The sequence below is a fragment of the Pangasianodon hypophthalmus genome, chromosome 25 (genome assembly GCF_027358585.1).
Source record: "Pangasianodon hypophthalmus isolate fPanHyp1 chromosome 25, fPanHyp1.pri, whole genome shotgun sequence".
In the NCBI taxonomy this organism is placed as follows: Eukaryota; Metazoa; Chordata; class Actinopteri; order Siluriformes; family Pangasiidae; genus Pangasianodon; species Pangasianodon hypophthalmus.
In genome coordinates, this window is record NC_069734.1 from 7471736 (window position 1) to 7492105 (window position 20370).

Below are 20370 nucleotides of genomic sequence, written 5' to 3' on the forward strand. Positions count from 1 at the left end.
CTATGAGGTGATTTTACCTTTCATATTATCCAGATAGCTCTTGATAAGGCTGATGAGCTCTGGGTTTTTGCTGAGTCGGGCATAGTGATAGCTGTCATGGCCGGAGCTGTCCACAGCAGTGATATCAGCTCCGCTCTTCAACAAAACCTCTACAGCGTCCTTACAGGCAAATTCACATCCCAGGATCAAGGCGGTTCTACAAGAGCACATTGCATTTGTATTAACACATCAGTATTCTGAACTCAGCATTAACTACACACTTAAACAGTGCTCAGCACTGCAAAGAATGACATCTTAGCAAGTGGAAATAGCTTGATGATAGTCAAATTTATCTGGTATATCCTACTGTAAGAGTACAATAAACCAAATGTTATGATTATTAAACCCATTTCTAGAGATTCTTTTCTCATTTTAAGCTTAGTCTTGTTCTGTTTGCAGATTATTTTGCTAATTTTTAGCATCTAGAAAGAAGTAAATTTATCTTTATAATTGACAGAAAAAGAAAATTAAAGGACTAAGACTACTTAAGGCAATCATCTTCAACATTCTGTCATTATACTGGGCTATTATGTTAATTAATCTTAATCTATTTTTCTTAATTGTTTTCTTTAATAAATTAATTATTTGTCTTAATTTACACATATTTCACCCATTAACTGTGATCTGCCTTTTGAGTCTAGATTTAATTTTTTTTTTTTTAGTTTTAAAAACAAGTGCTTGTTTTAAAGCAATTGAAAAACTCATTTCCGAGAGCACTACAAGAAAAACCCAGCATCCTGGGAGGTCGGAACTGCACAGAAGTAATTTTACAATCCAGAAGTTAAGAATTCAAGATAAAGTTAAGTTGAAGTTAAGCACTCCATTAAGTTAAGCAATCATAAATGAGTACATGAATAGGAATAGCACATGTATATGAATAACTTTTCTTGCATCTCTATTGAATCCTGAACACAGGCCTAAGTGAGGACATGATGATAAGATTTCTTTACTTGTTCTGCTTGTCGCGCACTCGGATGTCAGCTCCTCGGTCCAGCAGGAGCTGACAGATACGGGGATGACACATCTGAGTGGCCAGCACCAGTGGAGTTCTCCCGTCCTACAAACAAAAAGATAAAAATGGCACAGAAAGTCATTCATCAACAGCACTTTTCAGCCTCAAGAGTAACTATAATCTGAATTACAAACTGAGCCTCTGGAAAAGTCATCACACAGAAGTAATATAGGCTCTGCAAATCTTCAGCTTTTCACTTTATTCAAGAATCAATGCACTTTTCATTACAATTAATGAAATGAATGAACAATTACTAAGCACATTCTACATAAAGCCACAGCTGTAACATTATACCTGTAGTGCAGAAAAGCCTTTAAACAGAATCAACAATATAATAAAACCACATCACAAGCACTCAAACACCATCATGTACATTTCCCATGCTCAGTCCTAGCACTCAGCCTAGTGTGGCCAAGTTGCCATGAGGATTCAGTAGCCGACTTCAATTTTAAAGAAATCTGTTCATCTCAGAGCACCATGCACTCAAACCTAGCCATGTTTGACAACTGGTAGCTTTTTTTCTTAGTGGAGTTTGGTAAAATTCAGCCTTTTCTGCCCTACTTCCCAAAGATTAAAGGCACAGCTGTATTTGAAATGCAGAGCACAAATTCCGAGTATGGGTCACCATACTTGGCCACACGTCACTTCACTTCATTTTAATGGTTCCACTTTGAACTTAAATTAAAAATACAAAGTACCCAAGCTATTTCACAAAATCTCTTACAGGGTTTTTGCTTGATAGTATTCTTTTGCTTGCCTGATGTGTTTATAAAGATGTGTAGATAAGGATGTCTGCCAAATAATATAAATGTAAACAACAACATGAAGCATAATGGTAAGACTTATGTATACTTATGTACTGGTTAGCTACATTACCCTCTAAGCAAACAGAGCTGTCTTGGCTCAACTATATGTAGAGTAAAGGGGAAAAATTGACACAATTTGATACTTACAAAGTCACTAGCGTTGACTGAAGCCCCACTGTCACACAACAGCTTAACACTGGAGGTGCAGCCGGCCATGACTGCAGATAGGAAATGACAGAGACATGATGGATGGACGCAAAATAAATAAAAACTGGAGCTGTCATCCATACACCCTGATCATATCCTGCACAATCTTCCTAACACTCTAATTCATTACAAGGTGATAAAGTATGAACTGTAGGTTTAACTTGTTCTGCTATCCTATGAGCTTTTCATTACTCTGAGTTCGCTTTGGCACTGCAGAATGTCACTATGTCCACCACAACACTGTGAGAGAGAGGAAAAGGTCAGCAAGACAAAAGATCTCTGAGGAACAAAAAACATTAAATGTTATTCACCAGCATCATGCAGGGCTGTTCTTCCCTGCAGGTCCACGTTTCCAACAGGACAGTTATGCTGCAACACAAAACACATTGATTTTACAGGCTTTGTACAGCATTCCCATTGACATACATACAATACATACAATGCAATGCACACGCACACACAAAACAAAAAAGTGATTACTTTTGTGAAGATCATCCAGGATGTCTCTAATTTGCCTTCTATCATTGTCTGTACTATCATTATAAAGATCCATTAAAAAAAGTTAAATAACTGCACATACTTTTTTGTGTGCAATATTTTTGTCATTAACAAACCAAAACCGCAACAGCAAAACAGAAATCCCAAAAGCAAATGTGAAAACATAACAGCAAAATCAAAAGCATTTCAGCATTAACACAAGATGGAAGAGGTAGGTCCTTACTGAACATCACTTGTACGTTGCTGATTGGACACAGTGTGACTCACAACTTAACAGAATTGCACTTTTTCAGGCTTTGCCACTTTATCTAGTTATCCCAGATGAAACAGTTTTAATTTTGAAGTTATTTGTGTTATTATAGTGAGGAGTAGTTCTTTAGCATTCCTTTAGGCAGGTTTTCAGTATTTGCATACTCGTATTAATGCCATGCAAAGTTGACAGCATATCTAAAACAACACCATATGAATGCTACTGATAAAAATAGGCATGAAAAAAGCATCAGTAGATTCATTTAGGCTCATATTTCCTCTTACTGTAAACATTCTCCAGCTCTCGGTTTTCTGTGGTCTCTCAGACTGACGCATGCTGTAGCCAATCAGCGATTTTGCTGTTGCGTTTTCACCTTTGTTGTGGTGTTTTTGGCTTTGCTGTTTTGTTTTTGCTGTTACATTCTTTATTTGTTAAAGTATTTTGCATTTAATGGCCACCATATAAATAAGGCATGCTGCATACAGGGTTGCCAGGTGTAGATTACTTCCATGGAGTTGGGATACATTTGCCACGGGTAGATTTTTTTAATGTACATGTTCAGGGTTGGGTTGATGGTATACCTTAGATTACTTATTAGTTATATCAAGGACTGGCAAGTCAAATAGTTTATTACATATGTATGTGGGCTGTGATTAAAGTGTTCTAAAGCTACCAGGTGGAATGGTGTAGAAATAAGATATTGCAAGGTCATTTTACGATCTTGATTGAACATTGTTTAAGAAAACTATGATTTTGTTAAAAATGCATCACATGGCTCCCAAGTGGTGCAAGAGGTTACGATATCTTCAGATCATCACGAGTTCGAATCCCGGCAATGCTACAGCTCTCCATGGCCAGGAGACCAAGAGAGTAAAAGTGGCCGAGCTCTCAGGGTGGGAGGGGTGGCATACTCCCTCTCTCCTCATGAATCATGGACGTCAGTGAGCTCATGCAAACGGAAGGGGGCGGACTGCGCTTCCCTCCAAGTGTGTTACGTTGCCCTGTGACGCAACATGAGCAGCAGCTTAAAAAGTTGTGGTTGGCTGTTTTCACGCGTCTTGGAGGAAGAACTTGACAGCCTTCATCCTACCAGATTGGTAGCTGTTGTATTATAGTGGAGACCTAACTGGTGTGTGGGAATTGGCCAAGACTAAACGAAGGAGAAAATCAGGGGAAAATCATTTAAAAAAATTCATCACATGGCCTTATTTTGGAAATATGACCTACATTTGACAGGTATAGACATGACTTTGGAGCTTAACACAGGTTTTACATGGCTAGTTTTGACCCGTATATGTTAACTCCACTGCAGGCCTATAACTTTGTCAGACCTAATGATTAATATTTTGGCCACCTTTAATGGTCACCTGCAGGTCAAGTACAGGAAAGTGTTGCTATGGCACTGGCACTGTTTAGCTGAACATTCAGTCCCAGAGCTCAAATCCCAAATCATGCTCATTCTCACGCTGTTCCTTTCTTTCTACTGGCCAATTTTAAGCTTGTTTGGACATCCTGACTCACTATAATACTATCCGAATCATTTCCTCACTCCTTCCTTCTCTCTCCAGCAACAGCTTCCCAAATGGGCAGCGTGGTCACATGATTGAGCTGTTAACTGCACCCTGGGTAGTGCGAGCTGCTGGAGGTGGGCTGAAAGCAGCGGGTCAGGTTACGCAGGCCTCTATGATGACGGCACAGGAATACAGCGGGGAGGGTAGACTAGAGATATGCCCTGTCAACACTCTAAACACCCTAGAGTTCTTGAGGGCTTTTAGCATACACATTAGGTAGATGAGTAGAAAAGGTCACACTGACAACAAGGTGGGCTGGAGGGGTCAAATCAAGGCTAAAACATAAATTAATCACTGAGTAATAATAGTAACCACTGTTGTGTCTTGAAATTTAGCCATAAAAGCTTTTACTTTTGTTAAAGTAAACAAATGTTTTAAGATGTAAATATAGCGTATAAAAACAGTGATTTGGTCATGATAAAAAGTGACAGTTACTCAATCTTGAATTTCCCACTCTAGAAAAATTGCCATTACATGGTGACAATATGAAATGAAAAAGTCTATTTCTGACACTTTGCCTTTCTGAACCAATCAATTCTTCACGTCAGTTCTTCAAACCTCTGCAGTGTAATTATCAGATGTCAGGATATTAAACTGATGTGCGATTGTGACATGACAGGCCTGAGAATAGATCTTTCAGAAAATCCATCATTAGAAAAACAACAATTGGATTGTCTCTGCACACATGATGACAAAGGACATCCATTATGCACTTTAGATTGTCCTTTGTGGTTCTGTTACTTTATAATATATAATAAATTTTACAGAATGAACCTACGCATTCTTTTTGAAGCTGACAGAGAGGCCCTGATTGACATGTGCCACCATTTCCCACCATTTTCCTGTTCGGGACAGGACAAACCACACAAACAGCTTCTTTCACTACACAAAAACCTGGCGTACAGATAAAGAAGTGACAGTAAAGACACATTACCTGTAGAAGCTTCTGTACACACAACGCCTGTCCATTCCGGGCTGCTAAGTGTAAGGCATTTTTTCCTGTAAAGATAAAAACACTGATTGCCATTCAGACTCAAAACGCAACACGGTAATCAATAACTTTCTTTAAAAAATAATCTTAGATAATTGAAACTGATAAACAAAAAAAGGGACGAGTGCTGAACGTGCCTTTTAAGCATCTCCACAGTTTTTGCATTTCTAGTTAATTTACATAATCTTTCAGGGCACATTTCCTTGCATATCATTTGACTGGTAATGTTAAATAGTTTTATGAATAAATCCTATTCTCTACCTGTTGAAGCGCTTACTATAAGTGCACATTAATAATAGCGCCCCAAAAAAAAGAATTTAATACCTGTGGCATCACTGGCTGTGACATCAACACCATGACCGAGGATGACACTAAGGCAGTCCAAATGTCCTCTAGTGGCAGCAAGATGAAAACTGCAGAGATAGAGATAGAGAGAAAGAGAGAGAGAGAGAGCGAGAGGGATAGAGAGAGGGACACACACAGAGACAGAAAGAGATGCAGAGAGATAGAGAGAAAGAGACAGAGAGGGAGAAAGAGAGTCAAAGACAAAAAGAGAGAGAGAGAGAGAGAGAGACACAGACAGACAGACAGATAGAGAGAGAGAAAGAAAGACAGAGAGAAAGAGAGAAAAAAGTGAGAGAGAACCCATAGGTAAATCAAGGTAAAAGCACAGAATTTCAATACGGCAATATCCAATTGCAAGAAATGGTAGAGAGAGCATATGAGAGAGGGTGACAGGAGACGCTGGACTGAAAGAGTGATAAAGTACGCAATGTAGTGTGAAAATTGATGCCTGCTGTAACTGGCTACATCAGCATTCACAGAGGATGATGGGAAACTCAATCCTCAATCCTCACCCTCTTAACACATACCGTATGCATCAACACTGTATGGGGAAAAAATATGCACTTTTTTTCATCTTTCTCCCCAAATCCATATAAATGCCATCCCTCCTTAGATTAGAATATCTGAATGCTATGCTTATACAAGAGAGGGAGGAAATTGATGGGACAGGCAATCTGAACCTTCTTGTGCTGACTGACTGGCTGATGGTGGTCATATATGGGAATAAAAGCATAAGTTGTTTTTAATTTCCATTTATAGGGAGTGTTTTTTTTTCCCTCAGAGGTATTTTATTGCTGTAATGTAACAAGAACTTTGGCAATTATTACACCACATTTTTATTTGACATCGCTCACCCCACCTTTAAAGCTATGCCAGATTTAGACTCAGAATTCTGATTGCCCTGGCATAAATGCATGGCACATTATGTACAGCAATGTGAAGGCTGAGAAGCTATTAAAGCATCCCAATTATGTCCACAGCAGCTCATTGTTATAGCATACTATTCATACTTAAGCCTTCATAACAGTCAACACCGGCTTCAGAGTGCTGAGCAGGCTCAAGCTGGACATAGGGCATATCTGTTGGAGTGCTCAGAGGTGTGGGAAGTCACACACAAGCTGCCACATGACTTCGGGAACTGTTATTAAAAGCTGTGTTGAGAAGAACTCTGGGTATGCCACAGCCTTGACCTGCAGGTCTGGATGCAAACCCTGCAGATAAGTGTAGATTCCACCCCAACATAACATGAAACCCGAGTGACATGCTGTCTGCTCCCTGGCTTACGGTTACATCATGTTATTCAGGGGCTATTGTTGTCACATAACGAAGAGGAATGATTTTTTGGGTATCGTTACCGTCATGTGGTCAGCTGATGTGATGAGGTCGCTGATCATAATCTGCAATGCTCAGAAAAGTCATCATGCCTTGGATATTCTATTGCAAAAACTATAACTGTGGAAACCAGTACGAACAAAGCACTGAATCACTCAAACTACAGAAAGACAGCTGCCCCGTGTCCTGACAAAAAGAACAGAGTGCGCCTTTCTTTAAACATCCAGCACAACACCTGCATTTGGTTTCTTTTTTTTTTTTTTTACATGATAAAAAAAAAACACAAAAAGTATAACACAACACTACAAGTGCACTCCATCTCCAAGACCTCCCAGCTTTCTGGTAAAATCTCAAAAAAAGACAACCCTTCATTGTGGTAAACCATGGCTAGGGAGGCCGGAAAAGCACTATGACCTGCTGCATGCAGGACTTGTACATTATTCCACTGTTAGAGCTGCCACGCTGTTGACAGGCAAAGAGAAGAGAGGGCTGTTCAGAACCCAGACATGTCATTCTAGCTTGGCTCCAGCTCCTTCCATGCCTCCGCTGGATGCGTGACATTTTTAGAGACACTGAAATGATGTGTGTGTGTGTGTGTGTGTGTGTGTGTGTGTGTGTGTGTGTGTGTGTGTGTGTGTGTGCGCGTGTACATGGTGGAGCTTAAGAGACCCCCCAGAAGTATGAACATGACCCTGTGAACATGCACATTACAGCCCCAGATATGTCAGTCAGTACACACTATATCATTAACTTTCACACAGAGAGTAAAACTCAGAGAAACAGAAAAGAAATCTCCAAATCTTCTCAATATAGCAGAAGCCAGGAAGTTTGGTTAGTGGTCAATAAGTTCAACTAAAGTGTCATTTTAGCCACACAGAGTCTCTTCTTTCTAATTCACCAACATATCTCAGAGTAATGTTGATGTTCAACGTGCTTTTGTAGCGTTGCCTTTACATTGTCTGTATAAAACTTCCATCTGAACTAACAATTACATTTTTTAAAAAAAAAGCATCATGTGCCAGGTTTCCAAAAATAATCTACAGCAACAGTTACAGCTACAGTTGGTTAATCGTGGATTAGCAATGATAATCACTTTCTCTACAGATGTGCACCTCACCTCAGCTCACCTCTCATACACACGCGCACACACACACACACACACACACACACACACACACAACTAAGGGTATCCCTGTGGGCCTGGCAAAACACATTTTTATTAAAGAAAAACACTGCACGTATAATCCGATCTAAATTCATGACCCACAACTGCAGCTGGACTACAGTGCACCCTCCCTGTGGTCTCCACAGCCGCTGTGTCCATCATACACTTACGCCAAGCTGAAACAACACAAACAGAAAATCAGTGTGTGGCCATTCTATATACAGTATGAGCAGTGGAATCCTTCACATCTAAAAGCCCCAAAAACATGTGACCCTGCACGCTCTCGCAGCACTTGACCTCCCACGTAACGGGAAGGTCTCCATGCTCCTCCATGGGGCAGGTTGCTGCTGACGAGCATGCTTCATATATCAGTCAGTGTTTGTTACCTCCAGCTCTATTACGCTGCCTCGCCACCCTGGCGACTCGGTGGTGCTGAACACACTTGATTTAGGCCTGAGAAATTCCAGAGCCTTATTACAACTCCAGACCCCTTCTCTATGCCGGCTCACAGGAAGAATCTCACACACGGATAGAAATACGCCCGGGGTGGAAACATCTTATGGTTACGATCGCAAAGCAAAACAAAGCTGGCATTAAAATAAGCTAAAAGCTGGAACCCTCTATCCTAGTTTTACTGCCAGTGGGATTCACAGTGGAATAAATAAGTATTAAAGAGCATTTGACCATAATAAAAAGCCAGTTCCTGACTCCTTACTAAAAGTGTATAAACACAAGTATTTTCCTTTCGCATCTAGTATTCGTTTACAATCCATGTGTCTCTGCTGGCTTTTGCTTCACTTCTTTGCTGTATACATGTTTCTGGTTGAGTGGCCCTGCTCCACAGCAACAACTCTAGACAGATCTGCGTCCTCTGGTTGGGCACAGAAAGCCTCGGCCCAGATTAGACACAAACACAGACCAGTGAGGATTCTGTAAATACCAGTCATTTTGAATAGATTATAATTACTCCCATATGCTGCTGCGTAAACACGCAGCACACTCAGTTTGGATTCAGCCTCTAAGCATAACTTTTAGGAAGGATGAGAGTTTATTGGCTTTGCTCTTTTAAGTGAAAGAGCAATCTAAGGCTTTGCATTTATGATTAACAGGATATCAGGATAATGCAATAAGACAGACACAGGGCCGGAGATTCAAATCCTCCATGAAGCCATTATTAACCTCTGACACTTAAACGGAACTAATTAAAACTCTTTGTTGACTTTGTCGAAATGGCTTATCATGTGTGTGTGTGTGTGTGTGTGTGTGTGTGTGTGTGTGTGTGTGTGTGTGTGTGTGCGTGTGCACTTACGCAGAGCGGCCCTCTACGTCTAGTTTGGTGGGGATGATGCCTTTCTTACTGAGGACAGCTGACACCTTGTCCACCTCTCCTCTTTCAACCGCCTTCATCAGCCTGTCATCATACTTATTCCAGTCGGTGTTCTGCAAAACAGGAAAAAGAGGTCAGCACTATTATCTCAGCTTAATACTTTTAAATAAAACACCTAAAGAAGTCTGCAGTGCATTAGAGACTGTCAGCATGGCTCGAATTGTTAGATGAGTGAAAGCGACTGGTTCTCTTTGTGAATAGCTGTCATGAATGAAAAGTAAATTTGCGCTCTGAGGAATGGAGCTATACCAGTTCTTTAATAGCACTTTTCTCCATGGAAAATATTCTCATTTCAAAAGCGTTATGAGACGAAAAAAAACAATTGCAAAATTAAATTGAGCGCAAGAATGCGACTGGACAACAAGTTAAAACATGAAATCCCGAGGCTCAAAATATCACTTCGAATCAACACTGCATTCTCCAGGAACATTCCAGGATTCCTAGCTGCTGTGGAGAAAGTCATAAGTCACTCTCTCTTAGTAGGTCAGTCCAAAAACCACATACATACACGCAAGCATGTGTGCAAACACACACACACACACACACATTTCCCAGTAAAGTTTCAAACTATTAGAAGCAAGATTTAAATAACTGGTCTATATCTTAAACACATTTTGTTCCAGAAGTACAACCTTCCTTGTGTCCATTTGATACCTACGAAGTACATGGAGGTGCACTTAAGCCATCGACTCATGGTGCCAGTGATGCTGGTCCTTTACGCAGCTGCTCAGGAGATAGAGATATAAAAACAAATGACCAAAGTTGCCCCCCCTACTTTGCCCTGTCGGAGGGAAAATACACTCTACCAGCGAGTGTGTGGGTTTTGTCCCGTTTAATCGAGTCCTGTGCTCCAGCAGGCTGCCTGCGCCTCACCGAGACCTAAGAGTCTTCGGCCGATTCTGCTCGCTCCTCCCCGAGCCTCAGCCTCTCCCCGTGCTCTCATCACGTCCTCACATACACACAAACACACTCGCACACGCCTGTGCACGGAGCTGCTGCAGAGCAGGGGCCAGCCCTGGGACAGCAGCTCCTCCTCTGAGCACAAGTCTCACTCCTTCTGTCCGGATCTGTTGCTTTTTCAGGCTAAATTCAGGTCGTCCCTCTTTTCCCTGTAGACAGTGACTCTTCTTCCTGAGTGCTCGGTCTTTCTCTCTGCGCTAAATGACAAGGTCGTGCAGCTCTTGGCGGTAAATATGTGATCTCTTCAGGGTCGAAAATATCCTGGTAAACATTGTGCAGATGGGCTTTCTGACTGGTTACCTTTTTTTTGCCCCCCCAAACCTTCCTCCAATGACTGATTGGGGAACATGTGCTAAGAATAACCTATCCTGACATGCTCGGCCCATGAGTAACCGCAACGGTGGCGGAGAGTCAAGACGGAGGCCAGCCAAGCAGGAGGAAGCCCACACACACATACACACACGCGCACAGTGCTAGAAATATTAACCTATGACAGATTACAAGTTTGGATCTAAACCACTCTATTGGATGGCACCCTGAAGCGAGTGGTCTACACCTCTCGCGAACTTGCTCCGAGTGATGGCAGAGCTGCTGATCCAGACGCACAGTAGCAGGATTAGGTGTCGGCCTTTTTACAATCGGCTGTCTGGGAATCTGCAAAGCCCTCTCATCTCCATCTCTCTCTGCACCTTCATGGTAAACACGGCATATAAAATCTATTTCAAACAGAAGACGTCATCTTTCAAATTAGGAGGCTGTGAAAAACATACGGGGGAGGCCGTGAGAAGGGGAGGGGGGCGCATTTAATTTACACGCTGCATCAGTGGAGGGGGGGGGGGGGGGGGGTCGTGTTACACACACCCCCTTCCGAGTCGGAGTGGAGCCGACTGAGTGGCAGTAATCTTCAGAAAACATGTGAGAATCTCTTCACACACTGAACGAGCCATATGAGGGGGTCAGTGGAAAGGGGAGGGAGGGGAGAGGGTTACTTTCTAACCTGCTCTGCAACATGGAGACAAAGGAACAGAAATGGACACATGCATATATTTGCTCACATAAATACACACATGCATGTATGTGCGTGTGTCGGAGTATGTATTTTTGTTTTGTCTTGCTGAAAGGGCAATGAATGATGGCTTAGAGGTGTTTACAGCCTATTCACTCAATGTCACTTTAAATGTGTGACAGACAACCATATTAAACCACAGACATGATGACTGATATCCCAGTCGTTTGGGAACAACCACTGCAGTAAACATTTTCATTTATGTAAGAATATGCATAGTGCACCTTGCGTGATCAATAACTGCTAAACCTGCTCTTTCATTAACACATAAAAACAAAGTGCACTAAAGCATAAGAACTCCATCCGAGGTTACAAGAACATTTAAAAAAAGGAAGAATGTAAGCTTAAAAGGATATTACCTCAGACAACAGACATTCAGCCATAGAAAGATTTAAAATGGGGAAGGCATCCCCCCAAATGCCACACACACACACACACACACACACACACACACACACATCAGCTATTCATTCTCAGTGTGCAGTCTGAAACTCATTAATAGAACCAGTCGACCTTAAAATCATCATTATTCCACTGTCATGCCTTTGCTGCATTTGACTTGACCCATATACTGTAGTTTCAAAGCATTAATGATACAAGGAGCACTAAACAGGCATTTCATAGCCATTTATTTAGTACCAGTTGTCTCACAAAGATGCCATAATTTACCTGCTATTGTTATCCATAGACAGAGAGTTTTAAAAAAAGTTCTTTCAGTATTGACTGCGCTCCTATTCTTAGCAATGTTCAACATCACAAAAAGCCCACACTGAGAAGACACAGCAACACAAGATCTTATTGAGTCTAATAAAAACAGCTGACACCTGTTAAAAAGCTTAAACTCACATATGAAGAACCCTGTACTTTTGCTGAGCGTGTACGTTCTAACAACAAGAGCTAATAAAGAGCTGCCCAGGAAAAGATTTGCTCTTGTAAACAATTTTGTTTCATTAGTAGCCAGTAGCCTCTTGGATTCATTTGTCTCGTTTCCAAGCAGAGAACAGAAGCGGACACATACTTAGATTTAATTTGACTAATCAAAAAATCAAATTTGCATGTTACGGAAATTAAATACAGTGTTCATCAGTGCTATTTTGCTACCTGGTCAATAATTTAATTAAATTCTCATTCTCATGAGTTCTCATGAGAATTCTCATTCTCAATTCTCATATAATCACACATTCTCATGCTGCTTGATTGTTGCTACTGGAGAATGTTAGTAAAACTAGCTACACTATATGGCCAAAAGTATGTGGACACCCATCCTAATGATTGGGTTGAAGTGTTTCAGCCACACCCATTGCTAACAGGTGCATAAAATCAAGCACATAGCCATGCAAACTCTATAGACAGACAGCAGCGGTAGAATGGGTCGTACTGAAGAGCTCAGTAAGTTTTAAAGTGATGTTGTCATAGGATGCCATCTTAGAGCTCAGTCAGTTTTAAAGTGACGTTGTCATAGGATGTCATCTTTGCCACAAGTCAGTTCACGAAATTTTGCCCTGGTCAATCTGCCCTGGTCAACTGTAATTGCTATTATTGAGAAATGGAAAAGTCTAGGAACAGCAACAGTTCAGCCTTGAAGCGGTAGACAATGAAAACTCGCAACGGGGCAGCTGAATACTGAAGCATTTAGCATATAAAAATCACCTATCCTCTGTTGCATCACTCACTAGAGTTCCAATCTGCCTCTGAAAGCAACATCAGCACAAGAACTGTTGTTCGGGAGCTGGGTTTCCATGCCCAAGCAGCCGCACACAAGCCGTAGATCACTATGTGCAAATGTAAAGCACCGCCACTGTAGCACAGTGTGAAATTCTGGTCAGAGGGTATTGATTAATTTTCTGTAACAGAAACTGACAATACTGCCAGCTGTTTTCAAAGCACATGCTTATATTAAACGTGGTCGTTCTAATGTTTTTTCTATAGTAACAACTCATTCACAGAATCTGTATTGCAGACATACCACAACACTAATAGGAAACAAATCTTAAAATGTTACTTTTAAAGAAAATGTATAATTGTTGATTAGTGTAGCTTTCTGGACCCCAGCCACGGGGATTGCACAGGACAGTGCGCTCTCAGTGCCGGTCCCAAGCCCGGATAAAACTGGGGAGGGCTGCGTCAGGAAGGGCATCCGGTGTAAAAACTGTGCCAAACCAAATATGCGGACCAATGATCCGCTGCGGCGACCCCTAACGGGAGCAGCCGAAAGAAGAACAACAAAAACAACAGTGTAGCTTTCTGTAAATGTATTTAACATTTATGGAAGGAGTCACCAGTGTCAGAGCTTTGTAAGGTTTCTGAAATAAGAGTCTTCAAGACACGGGGCTTTGCACATTCCAAGAGAGAGAGGAAAAGAGAGGCTGATGAGGGATCCACTGCTTATATCTGTTATGGGACATGGTATTTCTTTAGTAAATAAAAAAATTGTTACCGTTTGGGAATTGCTGTAGTATAAGAGGAATAAAACACTTCAGGACATGCTGTTATTGGAAAAAAATCAACTTCGAGATGATCAAACCACCATGTTGCTGATTATTATTAAGCACCTCGTTGTGCTTAATTCGTTACTACGCCCATAACGGCAAATATACCTATGACAATTATACACAGTAAACATAATATGGATATAATTTTATTTGGTGTAATGATTATATTCTTAGAGTATAGAACAAGGATTAACAGGTGTGTCAGTATACTGGGGATCCAGCAGCACAGGGCATGGGATTCTGAAAACTAACCAAAAACGTGAGCTTTGGACACATGTAGCACTTCAGGTGTATGAACAATAGAGTAAAAAATAGGCCTACAGCAGAGATGTTTCGTTATAAAACCTCCAACCATACAATAAATACTGAAGCAAATGCTACGCACAAGTGTCCTTGGGTAATGCAGTTCCCTTTCTTCCTCATCTTTGTCCATTTCACAGATGACTCAGCTCTTCACAGAAGAGCTCTTAGAGAAGACGATTATTGTGTACTTTTCGACAACATGGATAACAGGTAAGGACCAGCTGAGTGTAAGAGAGTTTTAGTGAACATGCACAGATGTCTATATATAAATGTACAAATGTTAATGCATGCAGTGATAAAAGCAATAATTGTAGTACCTTTAACAACCTTTTAGTGCATTTTGTAGCACCTTTTTCAATGCAACACCGGCAGGGGAGCAAAGTCATGCAGTTAGAGTGATAGCCAGCGCAGCTTGACCACGAGAAAGCATCACACGTGGGCCTGACACAAAAACTCCTATAGCCAGCAAACATGGTTGAGAAAGAAGCAGGAAATAAGAACATGATGTGCATCAGAAAGCATTTACATCACCGTCAAGCATGCAACAACATGTTACATAGCTAGCATGTAAAAGCGCTTATATTTCTGTTTATATACAGATCCATTCGCAAAGCTATAAATGATGAGAGTAGTAACTAGCTAGGTTACCTCAGATGCAGCTCTGACTGACTGAATTATAAATATGAGTTACTATTTTTCTGCAGTCTATGAACAAGCAGTAGAGGTTACCCTGTGAGCGACATGAACAATTTCCACTTGCTGTACAAACATGTTTTGTGGAGTGGGAATTCTGACCTTTCGTACCGGAAGCAGAACGAAACAGGAGGAGCAGAGAGAGATTTGCTGCTTCCTGTGTGAATGGTTTAAACTGAAATGTTTGTGAGGTCAGTAAAGTAGTTGCAGTGTCACGGTTAGTCATGGTGTATGACTGAACGTTTACCTCAACGCTGACTTTCTTCAAAATGCATTTCCATTAATTACAATTTACCTGCTTTTTTTTTTTTAAACTGATTGAGGTCTTTATTGCAGAGTTTCTCATCCCTTTTGTGTCTGGCTGCAACTCCCCTAAAGTTTTTGCAACCCCATCCATCTCTACTCCCTCCGGACTGAAATCATACTACAGCAGTCTCCGTGCAGGCGACACGCACTGCACAGAAAACCCTTTTGCTGTGTAATCCTCTACTGTTTTAAACACATTGCTACCTCTGCTGTCACTCCTAGCATGTTCATAATGATTTTGAAATCATTTTTTTCCCTTAGCTGTCAAAACTGGCTTGTGTTTTTTTTTTTAAATGGATGATTAATTCTGTCATATTTTCCAGACTAAGTGATCATACAGTGAAAAGTTCAAGCCATAACATCCCTGGCAATCAGCAGAAGCAGGTTTGCTCACTAGTGACAGATATTGAGCTAATCATATCCAGTTTCTAAATGTGTCCATGTCAGTCCTTGGCTGCTAGGCAGTCTGGGTCCTTCTACATGCTATACTTGATTTCAACACCTTCCAAACCAGAACTACATCCCCTCCCCTTAACTACTCTCCACATATCAATGTCAAGTGAACAGCATTTTAAGAGCCTATACTGTGTACCTGAGAACATTTAAGACAAGTGCAGAAAAACAAAACCATCAGAGGAAGGGTCAATGATCAATTGTTTCTACTGGCACAAAGGCCGAGACCCATCACTTGCCTTGAGGGTATAAGGTGACAGCCATGAATTACACATCATGATTATGAGATATGGCCTGAGATCATCTCTCTGCAAGAGATCACAGCTCTCTGTGCCACACTGACGCACACAAACATCACCAGCGGTTATAAAACAGGTTCAAACAGGAGCTCATTAGCTTGTGTTTATACACCATGGTGTTTGTTTCTCCAGATTACTCATCTCATGCTTTCCCTTCCAATAGGAGATGGTTCACAGCTCACAAAAAAACAGCAGGGAGTCAGTCTAGCGCAGGAACAGCCAAAGATGGAAGCCCACAAATGCACAAGTGGAGGGGGGAGAATCCAAAAAACCCCACCACTACTCACAAGCCAAGAGTTTGACAACAAACAGAAACAAAAACTGGAAAAACACATTCAGTTTCGCAGTGACAAAAAGGAGCTGCTGAGAAATAATAAACTAAAGCCAAGTGAACACTACACAACCTTTAAAATCTCAGAATTGCTGTCCTGCTGTTGTCACTTGCAAACTTATTTTGCAGACATGGTAGTGTTCACGCTACACGAGCAATCATGGACAAGGCTCACACACTACACAATGTCACCTGGGGAGATCCCCACCAAAGTGCACCTGAGCCCAAAAAACCTGCTTTCTCACCTAAATAAACTTCACACACAAACTTAACACCTAAATGAGCCGTCAATCATGTGACTATGTCAAGAGCAACTGTGTGTGGTGGTTGTTTTTGCACTATTTATAAGCTAATAGACTTGAGAGGCCTTGAATGTGACTCTTAGATCAATAAGGATATACCCTACCACTGATTCGACATCCATCATGAATTGTCACTGAGGTATCACTATAATGAGGATGGCCATCATATTACCCAATTCCCAAAAACAAATTCATAATTTAACCCAATAAAATGACTACTTTTTGCTCAAATGTTGCAAAGTAGCTACATAAGAACAGCTTTGATAAGATTATCGCTCATGTCCATCTCATCCTGTCTAAAGAAATCTATTAGAAGGTTTTCCCCATCTAGCTCTTTTATGCTTTTAAAATGCAAATAAAAAACTGAATAGAAAAGCCTGGGGGGGACGACTAAATTTCACTGAAAGGTACAGGAGGAAATGTTGGTCTATATATAAAAACAAAATGCAAATGGTTTCAGCATTATAAGCGCATAAATCTAAACAAAAATATGGCCACGGAGGAAACTCTTGCACTGTCTGGACAGATGATGAAATTAAGGAAAAACTAATTTGAAATTAACAAAAGCAACATAAACAGGCACCATGATGCCGACCTTAAAGAGGAATGACACTTAAGAGGAATGAATGAACAAACATCAAAAATCTCCACCACGCTGCTGTTTTGACACTCTTCCTTAAATTAACCCCCCCCCAAAAAAAAAAAAACACAGCTGAGCACTTTGGGTATTGTATTCTTTTACATCTTCAGAATTTAGTTATATCATATATTATATTATATATTATATCAGAACATTTTTATACATATTATATAATATATAATATATATTATTATATATTATATCAGAACATAACATATATTATATAATATTGTATATTATATCAGACCATTTAGAATATGACTAGTTTTAATGTGTGTCCTGGAAACTGTGTATACACACAGAGGGGAAGGCGGAAGATATTCTCCTCATTGTAAATTACATATAGCTGCTTTTAAAAAAAATGAAAACAACATCAATGTGGCCTTCACTTCATTACATAAACTTGTATCCTTAATTTTCTCTGCTTATGAAGAAAAAAAAACATCCCAGAGGGGGGAAAACATCACTGTTCTCTGTCCATTTGCATTAGAACTAAACTCAATGCAACTCAACTTAACTTAGTCATTCAAGCAAGGGAACAAAAGAGGTACGCAATAAGAGCTAAAAGAGAATGAAATATCCAGGTCACTACTCCAGGCTGAGAGGGGCTAAAAATAAACAGCACATGGTTTTGATTCACTGCTTTCCAATTGAATAAAACAACATGAAATGCAGGTCATGGTCAATATACATCGCCTCATTATACATCACCTCATATGAGTATACACACTGCACCTTGAGACATACCAGATCGGTCACTTATCGGTAACTTAGTGCTGCTTCTAATAAAATGCCGTGGAAAACGGAACCAACTTATACACAGACATCGCAGCCCGCTCTGCTTTTATATGGTGCCATCTGAAGCCCATCAGTCAAGGTTTACATTAGGTAGTCTTCCTGCACATTCTTAATCGCTCAAGTAGGATATGACTGTTCTTCTAAAATTACGATATTTTCATGAATACTAAATGTCACGTGCAAATGCTCCCACAAATGATATACAAATAAATCTGTTCGTATCCAGCTTGCTGAATGAGGCCCAATCATGTCATTCTAGCAATTTATTTAAACATATCATTGACATTCAGAAACCAATGTTGTCAAGTACTTTATTCGATTAACATGCCAGTGAACCCCTTTGTATACCACAGAAAACAAACTTACAAGTTCTAACCCGCTCTAGCCGATTGCTACTAATCCCTCTGTAGTGTCAACAGTTGCAGCATAACAATTGTGGGTTATTCATTAATACACAGCTCTTGATTACACAGCAATGACCGAGGCCTAACCTCTGATTAGTGACTCTACCACAGTAATTGAGAACTAATTCCAGGCAGGCAGATAGCTATACAGCCTGTCGTTATGCTGCTGGCTAAATGGGTGCTTTAATTAGACCCCCTGTCCAACAGTCTCTCCCCCACTCTTAGGTTATGCCTGCTGATGATCTTAGGCAAGTGTGCACCCAGACGCCTGCTTGTTGGTATGCTAAAGAAAGGCCGAGAGCAGCCGCAGGAGGCCCGTGTCAGTATGTAAACTAGCTGTAAAGAGACAGCTACAGGCTATATGCCCTCTCCAGTGACTGACCTCAATGATCGGCGCAACAAAACAAGGCACACTGCTGCCGTGGCAACATGAATACACTTACCATGCATAAGAGGCCTCCAAGTTGCTTCCATTATGTAATCATGAGAGCTCAGTGCCGGTCCAAGTTCAGCACACTAGTGATCATTTGCTGCTCTCTCTGTCTCTCTCTCTCACACACACACACACACACACACACACACACACACACACACACACACACACACAGACACCCCTCCTAAACTTGATAATTAACTAATTAACTAAAGTGAAGAATGACGTCCGGTACTGAAGAATTGCCATCACCTATTATTAAGCCCCAAGTGTCAAGAACAATCAAGAATGATTAAATAACGATTTGAGCTTTGTTAGCTGTTGCCTCATCCAAACCTAAAGAAAACTAGGGCAACAAGTCTCCAGTTACAGACTCCCTGGATAGTTCCTGTCTTGTTCACTAAAACTCTGCCTCCCCAAAAGAGACTCAAATATCCATTAGTGAAGAAGTGCCCATTAACGTCGCTTTTACCCAGCCTCCTTGGGGAGAAACCAAGCTGACCTATCACCTCCTGCTTTCTGGAAAGTATGTACACTCACAGAGCTTTCCAAAGTCTAGACAGCTGTTCTACAGCATCAAAATGGTCTGACCTTTGACCCAGGGACCAGAGTGTTCCCCTGCTATTTTCCCTCATTTCCGGCAGTCGAGTTATAATAAGAAGGATCAGCTTTCCCAGTCGCCACTACAGTCCCAGATCCTGGATTTTTCACTGACCACAACCAGACCAGGGGTTCCAGGGAGATCCGTAGGGGATCCAGATCCTATTCTAGGAACACCAGGCGTGAAGCGAGAAAACATCCTTGATGGGATGCCAGTTCCTCTTAGGGCAACATGTGCACACACATTCATACACTCATTCACACCTAGGCGCAATTTAGCATCACCAATCCATCTGCTGACATTTTTAGGAGGTGGAAGGAAACCAGAGAACCCAGAGGAAACCCTGGACCAGGGACCCTGGAGCTGTGAAACAGCAATGCTACCTGCTGTAACAATGTGTCACCAGACCTACTATTTTTTACATTATAAATCTAAGCTCCAGTGAAACAGCACCTGAATTCTAGTAGCACTTTCACAGTATATTTAGTAAATCTAAATACAAAACTACACTCAAGACCTCCTCAATGGTTCTTTGGATAAAAGACGTAAATGGACACATCCATGATTTTTTTCCCCACTTTGCAGCTCAAGTGCATGAATGCTGAAAATGTCAATTCTGACAGCTGACTTGTCACTTCTAAGGTAAGTTAAATGCAGCATAAGTCATGAATAAGCAATTCTGAGAT

The 20370-nt window shown here is 41.0% G+C and overlaps 1 protein-coding gene and 1 long non-coding RNA gene across 5 annotated transcripts in view; one reads left to right on the plus strand and one right to left on the minus strand.

Moving 5' to 3' along the window:
* The window catches only part of uacab (uveal autoantigen with coiled-coil domains and ankyrin repeats b), a 55481-nt gene that overhangs the window by 12972 nt on the left and 22139 nt on the right, over window positions 1–20370 (minus strand). Inside the window, exons 1-8 of one of the 4 annotated variants that reach the window (XM_053229402.1) lie at window positions 10410–10832; window positions 9526–9656; window positions 5699–5787; window positions 5318–5382; window positions 2376–2433; window positions 2005–2075; window positions 990–1096; window positions 18–196 (exon numbers count right to left, since the gene is read on the minus strand). In XM_053229402.1, the coding sequence (XP_053085377.1) occupies window positions 18–196; window positions 990–1096; window positions 2005–2075; window positions 2376–2433; window positions 5318–5382; window positions 5699–5787; window positions 9526–9623 (667 nt within the window). In that variant the 5' untranslated portion in view covers window positions 9624–9656; window positions 10410–10832. Of the gene's footprint in view, window positions 1–17; window positions 197–989; window positions 1097–2004; window positions 2076–2375; window positions 2434–5317; window positions 5383–5698; window positions 5788–9525; window positions 9657–10261; window positions 10833–20370 lie in introns of those variants that run through there. The other 3 variants (XM_026937559.3, XM_026937558.3, XM_053229403.1) reach the window with 3 other exon arrangements.
* On the plus strand, window positions 11138–17475 carry LOC117596066 (uncharacterized). The gene is made up of 3 exons (XR_008300972.1): window positions 11138–11259; window positions 14562–14634; window positions 15129–17475. It is a non-coding gene; the product is annotated as an uncharacterized LOC117596066 (long non-coding RNA).